Source organism: Lithobates pipiens, unplaced genomic scaffold (assembly GCF_037356315.1).
Source record: "Lithobates pipiens isolate NorthernLeopardFrog02 unplaced genomic scaffold, aLitPip1_a1.2 Scaffold_18, whole genome shotgun sequence".
Classification (NCBI taxonomy): domain Eukaryota; kingdom Metazoa; phylum Chordata; class Amphibia; order Anura; family Ranidae; genus Lithobates; species Lithobates pipiens.
In genome coordinates, this window is record NW_027507758.1 from 463,096,522 (window position 1) to 463,113,194 (window position 16,673).

Sequence of the window (16,673 nt, forward strand, 5' to 3'; positions counted from 1 at the left end):
GGCACTGATAGACACTGATAGGTGGCACTGATGGGCACTGATGGGCACTGATAGGCAGCACTGATGGGCACTAATGGGGCTGCACTCATAATCTGAGCACTAATTATCAGTGCCCCGATTATCAGTGTACACAGTGTTTGCAGGCTTGCTGGTTATCGGTACTCCTTTCCTCACACAGACACAGAGGGGTTGATTTACTAAAGGGAAATAGACTGTGCACTTTGCAAAGTGCAGTTCCTCCAGAGCTTAGTAAATGAGGTAAAGATTCACTTTGCCAAGGCAACCCAATCATATGCAAGGGAAATTAAAAAAACATAATTTTTGCTTGCACATGTTTGGATGATGGAAGTCAGCAGAGCTTGCTCATTTACTAAGCTCTGGAGCAACTGTGCTTGTATATTGCAACTGCACTTTGCAAAGTTCACAGTCTATTTGATTTGAGTAAATCAACCCCAGAGAATGTGGAAAGGACTGCTGGCAGTCGCAGTCGGTTTACATGTGAAAAGCTGTGATTGGCCCTTTACCCCAATCTCTGATTAGCTGTGTCTGAAGAACACAGCAGTCACAGAGCGTGCCCGATGTGCACTGCAGTAGGAGTGCAGAGGGTGGGGCTTCTGGGAGGACATTCATGGACATCCTCCCAGAACTATAGTACCATGCTGTAGCCATCTTTTGGCTATAGCGGGGTACTAAAGTGGTTGATACATATGCACAAGAATGTTTATCTGCCCTGAATGTTTGGTGAATGTCACAGTCACTGCTTTATAAATATATGCAATTACAGTCTAGATCTACTTTAACTATAACTAGATACACGCGCTGCACTTCCAAATATAAATAGACTATACACATTGCGTGTATGTGACAACCAAAGTGCATAAATAATTGTGAAACATACAGTGATAAACAGTCTCAGCCAACTGTAAAAAGTGACATTAGTGCAACAAAAAAATAAATACAATAAATAAATGTTTGACAATAGTGCAACAAATAAATCTTTTGAAAATTATAAAGTGCTACTGGGCATCCATACGGTAGCTAATGGTACAAACTTAAGCCTCATACACACGATAGGACTTTGTACAAACTTTCCCATGGATTTTTGTACAAAGGGTGTCGGCCCTGAACTTGTATTGCATACACACAATAGGACTTTTTCAGCCAACTTTCACCAAATCATGTGGTTTTTCTGCTCTTTACCACCACCTTTGGTCAACTTCTGTATTGTTGTCTGATCTTTTGCATTGGTTCTGAGCATGCGTGTTTGTACTTTGTACAAAAGTCCTATGGTTTTCTGTACACACGATCAGACTTTGCTCCATCGGACTTTTGTTGCCAGAAAGTTTGTCCGTTTGCACAGCCAACAAAAGTCTGATGAAAACCAAAAAAGTTTGTCCGATGGAGCGTACACACAGTCGGATGTTGCTCCAAAACAGCTAATTTGCATGTTTGTTGTCAAAAAGTCTGATCATGTGTACGGGCCTTAATATATACTAGTGTCCATAGGATCATATATGCTGAACTTGATCCACTAAAGAAATATGAAAAGTAAGTGCTTTGTGTGCTTATGTGACATTCAATTGTGTCAATTCAAAGGTGCTTAGAGCCCATGCAATTTGGAGACTGCTGTGTGGATAATCCAATGCAAGCCGCAGTGATCACACTCAGGTGCTCCCCCCAGGTTATAAACGTTTACCTCAGAGTGTGTGACTTTGCACTTCAGCTCAGTCAATACATGCATTTCAACCACCTCTGGGGCTCTGCAGTTTCAACCAGACTCCTGGACCCGTCAGCACAATACCTCGGTATAGTAAAAAAAAACTGAATGGTATAATATAGTTTGAACAGTTTATTACTCATACATAAAACCCCTTATTTCACAATTATTTATTATCTTGGTTGTCACATACACTCGATGTGTATAGTCTATATTTGGAAGCACAACATGTGTATCTAGTTTGGTTTATATCTGCATGGTTTTATGAGACGTGTATAACATTTGCAGCTGTTCAAAAGTGTCATTTTAGCGATTTTTAGTTAGTGGAGGCTCACAGGATCTTCTATATATTTGCACTTTAAATATAACGTTATCTGCCAGTGAGTGTTAGTATGGGTTCAACAGATAATAGGGCTATAAAGGAAAAACAAATAGTTTTAGTGTCTGTTCTACATAATACTGCATGTATGTTGTATAATACTGCATTTTGCTGAAGTGTACTGAGAGATGAACTGGATTTGAATGACTGGCTTGTGGGACACCCTATCAATCAGACATGTGCAGAACGGAAACATTTGTTTTGTTTCGAATAGATTCGTTATGTTACTAATTTGGTTTTGTTTATTCATTTTCTAACAAACTCCAAATTTTCGGAACGATTTGAATGGGTCAAAAAATGATCGACCGATTTGAATTCTGTGTGAAGAATAGCTGGTTGTTTAGGAGTGGGCCAAGAAACCAACTGCCACATCCTTAACAACCGAAGACTCATCAGCTGTCAGCGGGCTTTCCTGCAGAGAGCTGACATGTAAACAAAAGAATGCCGGCAATAGAAAATTCAGGAGAAAAAAACAACAACATGGGGTCCCCTCCAACTCATACCAATCCCATTGGGTCTGTCGAGTGCCCCCCCAAACCAAACCAGGCTACATTCCCACATACCATGCCACATGTTGATAGGGACAAGGGCCTTTTTCCCCACAACCCTGGGCAAAGGCTGTGGGCATCTGCGGACGGGGGGGCTAATCGGAATCTGGAAGCCACCATATCCCACCCCCCTTTGTGAATGAGTAGGGGGTACCCCTATCCATTCACCATAAAAATGTAAAAATTGAATAAAGACACAACATCAGTTTTTGAAAATTCCTTTTTAAAACATAAAAAATGCCCCCCTCCCCCCCATGCTCCCACCGAATGCCTGCTCCTCCTTCTAACATTTCTTAAATAGCTACGGGGTGAAATCACCCGATGACGTCAGCAGGTGACCTCTTGTGATGTCACTGACCTAACACGCCCCAGTCAGTGGCATCACAAAGGGACAGGGTCACAACAGAGCCCCCGCTCCAAAGCACTTGATATAGTTCAGGGAGGACACTCGCTCACCACCCTACCAGGCTACATGCTCGGATAAGGGTCTGGAATGGATTTGGGGGGGCATTTTTAAAAACATTTTGGCATCAAGATCCATACCAGACTCAAGGGTCTAGTATGGCTTTTTTTTTAATTTTGGAGCGGGGTTGTCCTTAAAATTCATACCAGACCCGAAAGGGCCTAGTATGAATTGAGAGTTGACCCTCACATTGTTTTTTTTCTGATCAAATTTGTGCTCAAAACTGATGAGATGCGGTCCCATAGAAGATGAGCCTGGAATTTGTATCTGACCCTTTTCATAATTCGCAGAAAATTCACACTGCTGATGCACCGCGTACATGTGACCCAGCTGCATACAAAGTCTTTGATTTACATGTCATTTTGAAATGGGTGCGGTTCTAAACGCATCCAATTCCCATATATGTGAATGGAGCCTTATGGAGTACTATTTAGAAAAATGAATCCCATAAAAATATGGAACTCCACTGCATTACAAACTAAGCATACACATTTGAAAGTACAACAGCAGTGAAATTTTTTTTTTTTTTTTAGTTTTGCACAGAATGGAAAAAGATTAGAACATCTGTCAGGTTTTAATATCTGTGTTCCTGCTGGAGAAATTAACCCTCTCTATTTGTCCTGCTGACCTGGGGAAAATGTTACCAGAACAAGAATAGAGTAACAAATGTTCCAAATATTTGATTATAATATTGAAGACAGAGAATGTTTTGGGCAGTTGCTAAATAGAGATGGTTGGCAGCTATGTTTCCGTTGTTGGTCTTTTTGCAGTAACATATATTTTCATCCCTGATTTACCCCCTTTTAAATCATTAAAGTTGACTTTCAGGCAATCACACAGCCAATCATCTGTTTTTGATCCTAGTGATTGGCTGATAGGCCTGGGCATTATCACAGAGGAACAAGTCACATGCTCCTCCACACCTGGAAATGCTTAGTAATCTCCCAGGCTGCAGAGAAGCTTTAAGGGAGCTTTAAGACCCCTTTCACACTGCCGCGCCCATAGCGTTGGCGATAAAACGCCGCTATTTTTAGTGGCGTTTTACCGTCGGATTTGCAGCGCATTTCAGCCACTAGCGGGGCACTTTTACCCCCTGCTAGCGGCTGAGAAAGGGTTAAAACCATCCGCAATATGCCGCAATAGCGTTGCTAATGCAGCGTTGCCCCATTGATTTCAATGGGGAGCAGCGGTGGAAGAGCTGTAAACACACCGCTCCTTCACCGCTCCAAAGAAGCTGATGGCAGGACTTCTCCTGATGTCCTTCTAGTGCACCGCTCCAGTGTGAAATCCCTCGGGCTTTCACACTGGAATAAATGGAGCAGCAGTTTGAGGGCGGATTGCAGGCGCTATTTCTAACGCTATAGCGCCTGCAAAACGCCTTCAGTGTGAAAGGGGTCTGAGGGAGCACAGGTAAAGTGAGTCTATGAGAGTTGGGGGTGCCCTTTGCTGAGACACTGTTGCTTTAATGGTGCCCTTTCAAGCAATAAAGCCTAACCTATTTTAAGCTGTTATTAGGCAATGAAGTTGTATCATCACATTGATGAGGTTTTCCCTGTGCTCTCCTTTCCTCTAAGCATGTTTAGGACTGTGCAAAGCAGCCATGATTGACTCAGAGTGTTGCCCCTCCTTCTCCCAGTCTTAGTGTTGTTGTAGAGGAGATTACAGGGAGCTGATATTAACACACATTTATGTACATATATTAGATGTGTGAACGGTAAACATTTTCTATTTTTTTTTTGGATAAACAATTATTTAATAGTCATTTTTTTCATGTCTGCTTGGAGTTCAGCTTTAAACGGTGATTATACGCAGAGGCATTGCTAACCCTGGTTACAGCACTATATTTGCCTCACTGCTAACCAATAACAAAGTAATATCATTCATGCATGCTGTGAATAAATTACCATTCATTTACATTTACAATACTGCCTCAGTCTATTAGTACAGTGTAGGAATGTATGTGAAATGTGCCTCACATGACACTGTACAATCACATTTACAAAGTACATATCTCGTTTACTGACAGCACATCCGAGCGCTGCTTCAAATTAGGAAGTCACTGTTTACTTCTTTTGATATGTCATAAAATATTCTGTGATCCTTCAAGCGATGATGATGTATTGTGTTATTCATATGACAGTGGTCTGTGTCTAGATTCAGCAGCATCAGCATATCTTGAAAAAAGTTTCAGCTAAATCTATTTCTTATTGAGTACAATTTCTTCACTACCAATCTAGATGACAGGAATCCTTCTAATCCTTCCCATGCTATTCAACATTAAAAGATACATTTTGGGTATGCTTTAATACACTAGTACACAATATAATAATAATAATAATAATAATACACTGGACACCATAGCTTAACAAAATGTCCATGAGTGAGCAGCCTCCCAGGAAAGTGTTAGTAAGTGTTAGTAAACCCACAACAGCAAAATCAGTCTGGATATGCAGTAAAGTATGATTGCTATACTCACTGTGGAACCTAAGGGGTTAATCCTTTGCATTGTGTAAAAAAGGCTGTTTGATCCTGTCTTCTCTGATCCTCCCTTTCTACATGTCCCCAATCAATCTCCTGATAGAACCGAGCCCTAGGAGGCATGCTGCACATGCTCAGTTTGGTTTGTATTGCTTGAGAGGTTGTTTTTTTTTTGGGAGGGTGCATGTGATCACCACAGTTTTTTTGTAGATTCTGTCAGTACATTTTGTAAATAAATAATTTTTCTCTTTCACTAATGTGCGCTGATGAGGCTGCACTGATGGGTACTGATGAGGTGACATTTATGGGCACTGATAAGACCAAATGTATGGGCATTGATTAGGTGGCAATGATGAGGAGGCACTAATATGCTGAACTTAAAGTGGTTGTACACCCTGTACAATCACTTTTACCTACAACTAAGCTTATATTAAGGCTTACCTGTAGGTGCCTGAAATATCTATTTACGAAAGACCCGAACACCGATGACATCGGCACATGCACACTTTAGAAAGGGCACATCATGCAGTTTCTAATAGGGGTCATGCCGTGACTGGTGGCTGCTACGCACATGTGCGGGAGTGACGTCACGTGACTCCAGCCAGTCACAGAGCTGGAGTTCACTGCCCCAGAAGGAAAAGAGGCGAAGATAGACGTGCCCTGCTAGTGGGGGCAATGGTGACATTGCAAGCTTCGGTTTCAGGTAAGTGACACTTAATGGGCTACTATGTGATACATAATGGTAGCCCATTATGCTTTACCTTTGCAGAGAAATAAAGAGGAAGTAAAACCCACCAGGGTTTACTTCCCCTTTAAGGGCACTGATAGGTGGCACTGATGAGCACTGATAGGTAGCATTGATGGGTGGCACTGGTGGGCACTGATAGATGGCAGGCACTGGTGGGCACTGATAAGCAGCACGGGTAGGCGACATTGATGGACATTGAGGAGTGGTACTAATGGACAGCACTGCTGGGCATTGATGGGCAGCACTGATAGGCGGCACTGAAAACCAGCACTGACTGGCATGACTAATGGTCATTTATTGGTGGCAGTGGTGGGCACTGATTGCTGGCACTACTGGGCACTGGAGGGCTCTCATTGCTGGCACTGCTGGGCACTGATTGCTGGCACTTCTTGCACTTTATTGTAATCAGGGCACTGATGATCAGTGCTCTGATTACATTGCTTGCTGCTCTCTGTCAGTGTGAGACGATGAGATCCGATTACCGGCACTTCTATGTTTACATGTGACCGGCTGTATTTGGACCCAGCCGATCACATGGTTAAAGAGCCACTTCAGTAGATACAGAGATTGGGGTTGCTAGGACACGGTGCGGCCGCAAACACTCCCAGAACAAGAGCCACCACGTTCCTCCGTCATTTGACGTGAGGGGGTGGCAAGTGGTTAATGTCTTTCTAAAGCAGTCACAGCTGAGCAGAAAATGGGGCAGACTCAATGGACCACTAAGTATTTTCTTGCCATCGCTTTTTCTATTTCTATGTTTCTAAGAGCATGTTTCATGTCTCATGCCAGCAGTTGCAGAGTGAGACACTTGCTTCCTGTTAGAAGGCAGTGTGGTTTCTCTGCAGGGGGCCAACATGCTCCTTACTGAGTTTGACTTTATAGTTCTACAGTAGGTCAGGAAAGCTCATGATTCCTGCTGAATATGTTGGACCTCTGGAGGAACATAGAGAGAAAGGGTTCTGCTCTGTAGCTTGCTGGCAGGGGACAAGCTTTTTGACTTAGGCTGTGTCTGCTTTAGAAAAAAGAAATCTGTAAGACACTGAATACCTTTGTTTTGATGCACCTGGGATGTATTTAGCTGATTTAAACTGAGAGCTTGCAGGTATGTACTGGGTGGTCTAAGACCGGGAGAATATAGCATATACACACATTGGTGCCTGTTAATGTCAGTTTATTATTTATTACAGGTATTTATATAGTGTCGATAATTTACACAGTGTTTTACATATATTATACATTTACAGCCACCCCTGCCCTCAAGGAGCTGACAATCTAAGTTCTCTATCTCATGCATAGATACACATACTAGAGCCAAGTACCCTACCAGCATATCTTTTGGAGTGTAAAAGGAAACATGCAAACTCCACGTAGGTCATGTCATGGTTGGAACTCAAACTGATGAGCCTAATGCTGTCTCTGTGACTATGGCAGGAGTAATTGTGGTTTCTACTGCATAGCACCATAGCACACATGCATAACGTTTGCCCAGTGACCAATGTCGAAAATACTTACTTACCACATCACTCTGTCTGGAGCTGCACTTTGCATGTGAAGGGCATGGAGAGGGGCAGGAGACTCTATCCTGTGCCTCCCACAAAGCAGTACTTTTTGCCTGTCCCCATGTTATTTTTTTTGGCCCTAGTTGGTAAAATGTGTGAAAGGGGAATGCTTGAAAGGTAAGTGCAGGCTCCTTAACATTTCCACTATTCAGTATGCCTGTTATTTTTCTTGGTTTGGGAAAAGTACAATTTTAAGATGGAAGCTTATGGACAAGAGAATAGTTGACTATAGTGTGCCACAAGTACAGTTTTTCTGAAACTTTTGTTTATATTAGACAAATGACACATGGGTCATAGGGCACAGGGACTTGTGAAGCAGTTGATCTTCTATTATTATTATTATTATTATTATTATTATTATTATTGCAATATGCAAGAAACTTTAATGTAGCCTTCCTCAAGGTTTCTCCTAAAGGTTGCCAGGGGTTCCTTGAGCAGTAGAAAATGAAACTTCAACCTATACTGACCATCGATGCAAGGGGGAAATTGTCCACTAGCCAACAAATTGAAATATAGCCAAGAGAAAAAGGCAGATAGTTAAAAGTGTAGTACCCCTTATATTAGTGGACAATATACTGTACAAATCGAATACTCTAGGACACCACATTCCTTACTATTGTACTTGCAATCTTCTTCAACATTTGATAACACTATGTTATTTGAGCTATAAGTATAATCATTTTGTAAAGACCTGAAAACTATTTATAATGGTTTCTTGTTGGTTAATGCAAGATACTGTATCTTAAAAGACTAGTCCACCCAAAATCAATGTTTTAGTTGTGGTTGGAGTCTGGTGGACTGAGTCAGCTTCTGGCTACTTTATTTGTCTTGAATGCTCCAACAGTGAGATCTTCCTGCCATAATTACCAACTTTAACTGGGGATTTTGGGTGTTCTCATCCACCTTAGCATGTTTCAGCATCCTATTCAGCATTTCAGTTCTCAAAAGCATAAACCTAACTAGGAATTGAATAGAGAGAATGGCCATAGCAAGTGTGCTGAACTGTGAAAGCACAGATTTATGTCCCTAGACATAAAAATAGTTAGACAGTTTAACTTTCCAGTCTCAACTAAAACTACAGTATCAATTTGGTTGAGCCAGTCTTTTAAAATATACTGTAACCAATGAATAAAATTATATCAATCATAGCTCTGTATAGTTTTCTTATCAGATTAATATTGTTTTGTATATTTTGTATGGCAACCATTGACAATTGTATTTTTGTATGTTCTTGTCCCCAGGTGCAGGTGCAATGGTAGTGGAGGAAACTCTACATCATTTGGACTTCTGTGATGTCTTGGTTATGGGAGATGAGCTGAACACCAAACAGGAATGTCTGGAGCTGGATCACAGTATACTGCAAGGGAAACATCTTGATGCCACCAATTCAACCAAGGGCTATTCAATCTATGGTATGTAAAGAATGATATGAAACATATATTAGTAACAGGTTTTATCTGCTACAGAAAATTTGCAAAGCAAGACCTTCTTATGTGCAGTCTCCTAATAGCCATCATGGTTGGTTCTGTAAGAGGCTCCTTACTTATTTCATTTTGCGATTAAGAATATAAAGCACCGTAAATGAGCAACACTTACATCGGCTGTAAAGTAATACATAATAATAAAAAAAGAAAACATGATACACTTATGGAATTGCACAAAGAGGTGCTGATCCTTTTCTTCTTGGGACTCCCAAGTTCCTGGTTCCTCCTTCTCTCAGTGTGCGATCACAGGAATCCGCTTCCTATGGTGATACACCAAGACTCTGCCCCGCTCCCTTGTCATCATATTTTACTCACAGCAGCGGGAGCCAATGGCTCCCACTGATTCAACAAAGCCTGTGAGGACAGGGGGAGGACCATACAAGTAGGCAAAGCACTGGATCAAGTGAGGGTTCAGGTAAATATAAGGGGGGGGGGGGAGGTGAGGAGGCAATACAGTTATCTAAACAATTTGTATCTTAATACAGAGAAAGCAAAGTAACTATTTAGGTTTCAGAACCACTGCAACATATTCCGTTATTTATTTTTTATAAGGCTGTTTGTAAGTTTGTTTTATAGTGTTTATTTCATCAATCATGACTTTGGAATTCCGCAATTTTTCAGGTGTAGACATAATGAAAAACTATGAAGAGGCCCTGCAGCAAATCCGCTATCGTCACTGGGATTCTGCTGCTATCTTTGGCCGAAAGTTCAAAGTCAAATGCTCTGAATTAAATGGGCGTTATACAAGTAATGAATTTAATCTTGAGGTAATGTATATTTATAAGTAATATATGAAAACATATAAATTAATACAAATATAATAAATAATAGAAATCACCAAGACAGAACATATACTGTTAAAAAATAGGTATGAATGTAACCTTTATGTGGCATATTTGTAAATGTACACAAAACAGGAACACATACACATAAAACTAATATGACCCCCCCCCCCCCCCCCATTGTCGAAATACACCTTGCAGAAAAAACTTGAAGTAGAGACTAAAACACTTATGATTTCAGTATACAGTGTGGTGGCATCTACATGGTAGGAGCCATATTTAAAGATGATATGGATAAAGTAAAATACAGCTATGTGTGCTATTGAGAAAATTAGTTGTATTGCATAGAGCCACTGTCTTCCCCCAAACTATTGAATCTCCAATTTAGCAACCGGGTGCATTTATTTTTTTATCATTTAAATTTTTTTAGGTTAAACACCCATTTACAGAAAATATTAATAAATAAGAAAAAAGTGAAATCGCACCAAAAAGCATACAAGCAGCCGGCATATCAATCAATATACAGTACATTGTGTACAAATAGTAAATAAATTCTGCACTAAAATATCAATAATAACAAATGCATTTAATTATAAATGCATAACAAATAAAGAGATAATTCCAAAAAAAGGATCAGAAGTCCCCCAAAAAATATCTGTAATGAAAATTGGTGTATACCATAAAACTTTCAAGTGCTCCACCACCTCAGTGTGCAGTAGGAACTCTTACCAGTGTTGATGGACTCTGATAATAACAAGAGCCAAAAAGAGCATATGAATTTCAATGGTCCCTGTTGAAGGGAAAAGACATCTTCCAGATCAACGTCAAATCCTCATAAATACCTCCTCTGCAAATGGATTTAACCAGTGCAAACATGAAAAAAGCTGGAAGAGCCACATCGTGTAAAAGTGTTTTATTAAAACTACTTACAAAGCCGCAAGTATAATGCCCTGTCCTCCCGGTTGGACATTCCAATGACAAAATCCGTCAGATTTTTTCCAAAGGATTTTGGCCCAAACTTGTCTTGCATACACATGGTCGCACAAAGTTGTCAGAAAATCCGATCGTTCAGAATGATGTGACATAAACCATATATGACGGGACTATAAAGAGGCCAGTAGCCAATAGCTTTCATCTCGTAATTTATTCTGAGCATGCATGGCACTTTTTGTGTCGGAATTGTCTACATGTGATCAGAATTTAAACAATCGGATTTTGTTGTCAGAAAATTTTAGATCCAGATCTCAAACTTTGTGTGTCGGAAATTCCGACGGAAAAAGTCCAATGGAGCCCACACACGATCGAAATTTCCGAAAACACAGTCTGATCGCACATTTTCCGGCGGAAAGTCAGACCGTGTGTACAGGGCATTAGGAGCCTGTAAAAACAGATGTGCACCAAGATTTTCTTCGCAAGCTTCACTTTTCTTGGAACAATTTTCATCACAGTTATTTTCTGGGGGACTTCTGTTCCTTTTTTGGGATTTATTATGTGCTTATTATGCATTTACAATTGTATGCATTTGTTATTATTGATATTTTAGCATGGCATTTATTTATTTACCCCTATACAATACATATTGCAATGTTGGCAGAATATGATATTCTACTAACCATGCCCAAAATGGTCTCACCATCTGCCCCAGCAGATCCAGAGAGACAGATGCTATAGAAATATTAATTTAGTGATACGTGCAAGGCTTTTTCTCAGAGAATGAGTCATCCCTTCTCTCCACCCTTTACCCACCATGGGCACTGTCACTTGGTTCTACCCCCTACTAGGGATAGGCGAACAACTCAGCCCTAGTATGAGTATGAGTTAAGGTCGAACATTTGCCTGTTCGGTCATTTGCCGAACACCCAAATTTGCAGGATATTCGCCGGGTGTTCGCCCTGACGAACACCCTGCAATGCACTAGGCATTGCACAGTGCATTCTGAGTACAGTGTAAGGTGGTTGTTAAGGAATGGGGCTGGGATATATATATATACTTTCTAAACTATAATTTTTTCAAGAGCAGTGATTTTAATGATGCCGAAAGTGCAACAATGAAAATGAAAAATGTATTTGAATATCACACCTTGGGTGCCCCCCTTAATGTGCCTGTATATTGGCGTATTTGTATCATATTCAGAAAATGATACAGCTAAACTGACATTTCTAATGAAAAAAATCCAATTTAAAATTACTTTACAATTTGCGTCACCTGGCTATTTAAAAATAAAGAAAGTCCATACTAGGCCCTTCAAGTCTGGTATGAATTTAAGTGGAACCCCATGCCAAAATGTAAAAAAAAATCAGCGTGGTGTCCCCCCCAAAATCCATACCAGACTCTTATCTGAGCATGCAGCCTGGCAGGTTAGAAAAAGGGAGGTGAGTGAGCACTCCCCTCTTCCTGAACCATACCATGCCATATGCTCTCAACATAGGGGGGTGGGTGCTTTTGGGCTCTGCGCCCCCACCCCAAAGCATCTTGTCCCCATGTTCCGCCTTCTGAAGGCAGAAGCGCTTTTTCCTATTTTTCGGGCTTCCGTCGGGTGTCGTGATTGACAGTGGATTTACATTGAGGGACACTTTTCTTTTCTTTTCTATAAAGGATTTGTAAAAAACTGTTAAAAACCTTGTTTTTTTGTATTTTTTGACACTTTTTTGGTGAATGGGTAGGGGTACAATGTTTCCCAATACCCATTCACATAGGGGGGTGGGATCTGGGGCCCCCTTGTTGAATGGGGCTTCCAGATTCTGATAAGCCCCCCACTCGCAAACCCCAACAACCACAGCCCAGGGTTGTCGGGAAGAGGCCCTTGTTCCCATCAACATTCTGGACAAAGTGCTTTGGGGTGGGGGACGCAGTTACCCCTTGCCCCAAAGCACCCACCCCCATGTTGAGGGCATGTGGCCTGGTATGGTTCAGGAGAGGGGGCGAGCAGGTACTTTTTCCTGACCTGCCAGGCTACATGCTCTGATAAGGGTCTGGTATGGACTGGGGGGGTGAGCCTACACCATTTTTTTCTTTATGTTTTAATTGTGAGTCACTGCGAGTCACTTTAAATGGTATTTTTTTCATTAGAAATGTCAGTTTTGCTGCAGCATGTTCTGTATATACTACACATGTGCCACTTTACAAGCACATTAAGAGGGGCCCTCAGGCATGGTATTTAAATGAATTTTTCATTTTCATTGGTGTACTTTAAGCATCATTAAAATCACTGCTCCTGAAAAAACGATTGTTTGAAAAAAAAATATTGATACATGTCCCCCAGGGCAGTACCCAGACCCCCATACCCTTTTTTATGGCCAATTACTTGCATATAAGCCTTCAAAATGGGCACTTCTGAGTTTTCCTGTTTGGCTCCCATAGACTTCAATGGGGTTCGCTGTTTGGGTTAGAACATTCCCCCTGTTTCCCGGAGTTCTGCTGAAATCCGAAACAGGGTATAAGTTCGGCCCATCCCTGCCCTCTACACACCTTTCAGTACTGCCTCTTTTAGAGAATACGGAACCAAGTATAATTTTGTAGTGTTAAGAAATTTGTATGGAATTTGGAATATGTTAATGCTAACAAGCAGGAAAATAGATCCCTTGCAATCAGGAACAATAGATTCCCCCACAACAATAGCTCCACACAACAACCCCCAGCAACAATAGATACACTCCAGCAATAGACTCCTGCCAGAAACAATAAATCTCCCAGCTGTCAGCATCAACAGACCCTCCAGCAGCCAGCAACAACAGACCCCTCCCTCCATCAACAGTGGATCCCTCCCAGTAGCAATTGACTCCCTAGCAACATAATACCCCATCACACACACAATTGACCAATTGACCTTCCCAGCATCAAAATACCCCCCACAACAATAAATCCCCCCCCCCCCCCCCCCCGGCAATAGATCTCCCAGCTGCCAGCATCAATCATCAATAAACCCTTCAGCAACCCCAACCTCAGTTTCCATTACATTATTTCAGTGCTAGAGGTGCCAGGACTGCATTCCCTTGTGTTTCTGCTGAAAAGGAAAGCCCTGGATATATGCTCCAGAGTATTTGGGTTTGACGGAAGAAAACTGGTTTGGCAGTTGTCTCCAGCTTTGGTAAAACTTGGTCAGGGTCCTAGAGTCTGGAAGCTTTGCAGAGTATTGGACAGGATGAGGCTTTAAACTTTGCATCTATATTTTACTAGCAACCAAAATCCTGATTTTGCAGGTGTGCACAGCCCTTTTAGTATAGGGGTTGACTATGTTTAAGGAATCCACTCTTCTGAAGAGACTGTTCTGGTGCTAGAAAGCAGTATGGACACATGAAGGAAGTCTGTTTGTCTGCACTGACCAGATGACTTCAGGAGCAGCGTGGGAACACCATTGTGTTCTGGGTGGAGAATCTGCATTCTAGGCTCAGAGCTGTGAAACTTGAGGGGAGCTGCCATGTAGCCAGTCCCCTTTCTGGGAATTCTGATATAAGAAAACTTTACATTTAAATACAAATGAGTAAAGAAGCCCTGAATGGTTTTCCTACTCCAATCATCAAGCTGAATCCATGGGGATTTTGTGGACATACTGCAGATTTTGCATTGTTTAAAGTTTGCAGGTTTTCATTCAGCGATGTTTTTGTTGCCACCCTGTCCTAAGAAGGCAGAATCGCTTTTTCCTATTTTTTCGGGCTTCCGTCAGGTGTCGTGATTGACATTGATTGGAGTAAAACGCAAACAACCCCCTGAAGACAGAGACAGAAAGAAATTATAGCAATTTAACCCTTCCTTACTTTATGTAAAATTAAATAAAATGTTTTTGGGCACCCATACACTTTCTATATATTTTGCAGGGCAATCATACAGAAACTATACACTGTTTATCAGTAAAGATCTAAAATTAGCAGGTTTATCAATTTTTTTATGGCACCATAGAGTCAAAAAATCTGCAATATGACCTTAACATTTTTGGAAGAGATGCTCTTAGCTAGGAAACAAATACTTCTTTCATATGCACTGGCATTGCAAGTAAAAAGAAAAAGAAAACAAAAAAACTGCCTAGAAAAACTGCCTAGAAAACATACTGGATGTTATTAAATATTATTATATACATATTATGTTATTACATATATAATATTACATATTCTCAAAACCCTAAAAAGCCAGTATATATCCATATAACAGAAAGGATGTCATATATGCGTGAAACATTTTAACAGTATTCCAAATACGGCAAATAATATTGGTATTTTTTTCTTATGTAGGTTAATATTTTGCACAATTCCAATTACATGGAGCACGTAAACCACATGGTGGCTCAGCCGCAGTTCATGCCATCTCTTCAGCATCCAAACACTGAAGTGTTGGGACATGAAAGTCGAGGTATGTAAATTCCATTTCTGCCTGTCAATTCATGTGATTGTAGAGTCTGTTTAGATCAATATAGTATTATCCCACAATGATGTGGCATTAACAATATTTTAAATAACAATGTGGCTTGGTCTGGCTCTGGTCTAAGATGGGCGCTAAGTCTTGGGGTCCTGCAATGGATACACGGGGGCTTTCTATCATTGTCAGAGTGGGGAAAATTAGCAGGAGTATGTCAGCAACTCAGGTGTCTCAATATTTGGGTATTTAACTTTGTAAAAAATATTCTGGTGCTGGTCAGGACACAGCACCCTGACAGTCACATGGCCTCCAAGTCACAATTATATGTTCACTGAGCAGTGATTCAGACCACATTGTGGGAGAAGGTGAGATAACCTATACTCTGCCAAGTTGCCTAGCTTGTTGGATCCACATAAAGTGGTGGCTAACATTAAATCAACAATCTTGGCTGCAATATCCAAGCTTTGCACCGATATACAGGTGGCGCAAAGCTTGGATGATGTGGAAGCTTGGGTGATGGGGAAAAGGCAACCTCCTTGCATGAGGAAGCCATTAAACAAGTACAATGTTCATCTGATATACATATCACGCAACACCTGGAGATGCACCACCACTTGGAGAACTTGCAAACTTGCAAGCTAGAGGTATCCAAGAAAAGGGGGAACCACCTGCACTGGAACAAACAGTTTTCTCTATTTTTAACTATCGCTTAGAGTGGCCACTGGACTCCCCGATCGATTTAAAAAAAGTAAACAGGGCCTTGATGGCCAAAAACCATGATTTAGATCCACTAGGGGATGTGATCTTCTGTTTTGAAACTTCCCTTTAAAGTAGGCTATATAATATATATATATATATATATATATATACTGTATATATATATATATATATATATATATATATATATATATATATATATATATATATATATATATATATATATATATATATACTGTATATATATATATATAAATATATATATATATATATATATATATATATATATATATATATATATATATATATATATATACTGTATATATATATATATATATATATATATATATATATATATATATATATATATATATATATATATATATATATATATATATATATATATACTGTGTATATATATATATATATATATATATATATATATATAC

The 16,673-nt window shown here is 40.3% G+C and overlaps 1 protein-coding gene across 1 annotated transcript in view; it reads left to right on the forward strand.

Annotated features, from left to right (window-relative positions):
* The window catches only part of CLSTN2 (calsyntenin 2), a 1,222,812-nt gene that overhangs the window by 1,183,400 nt on the left and 22,739 nt on the right, over positions 1-16,673 (forward strand). The window contains exons 13-15 of the mRNA XM_077488275.1: positions 9,134-9,304; positions 9,998-10,143; positions 15,384-15,501. Of these exons, the coding sequence (XP_077344401.1) occupies positions 9,134-9,304; positions 9,998-10,143; positions 15,384-15,501 (435 nt within the window). The remainder of the gene's footprint in view (positions 1-9,133; positions 9,305-9,997; positions 10,144-15,383; positions 15,502-16,673) is intronic.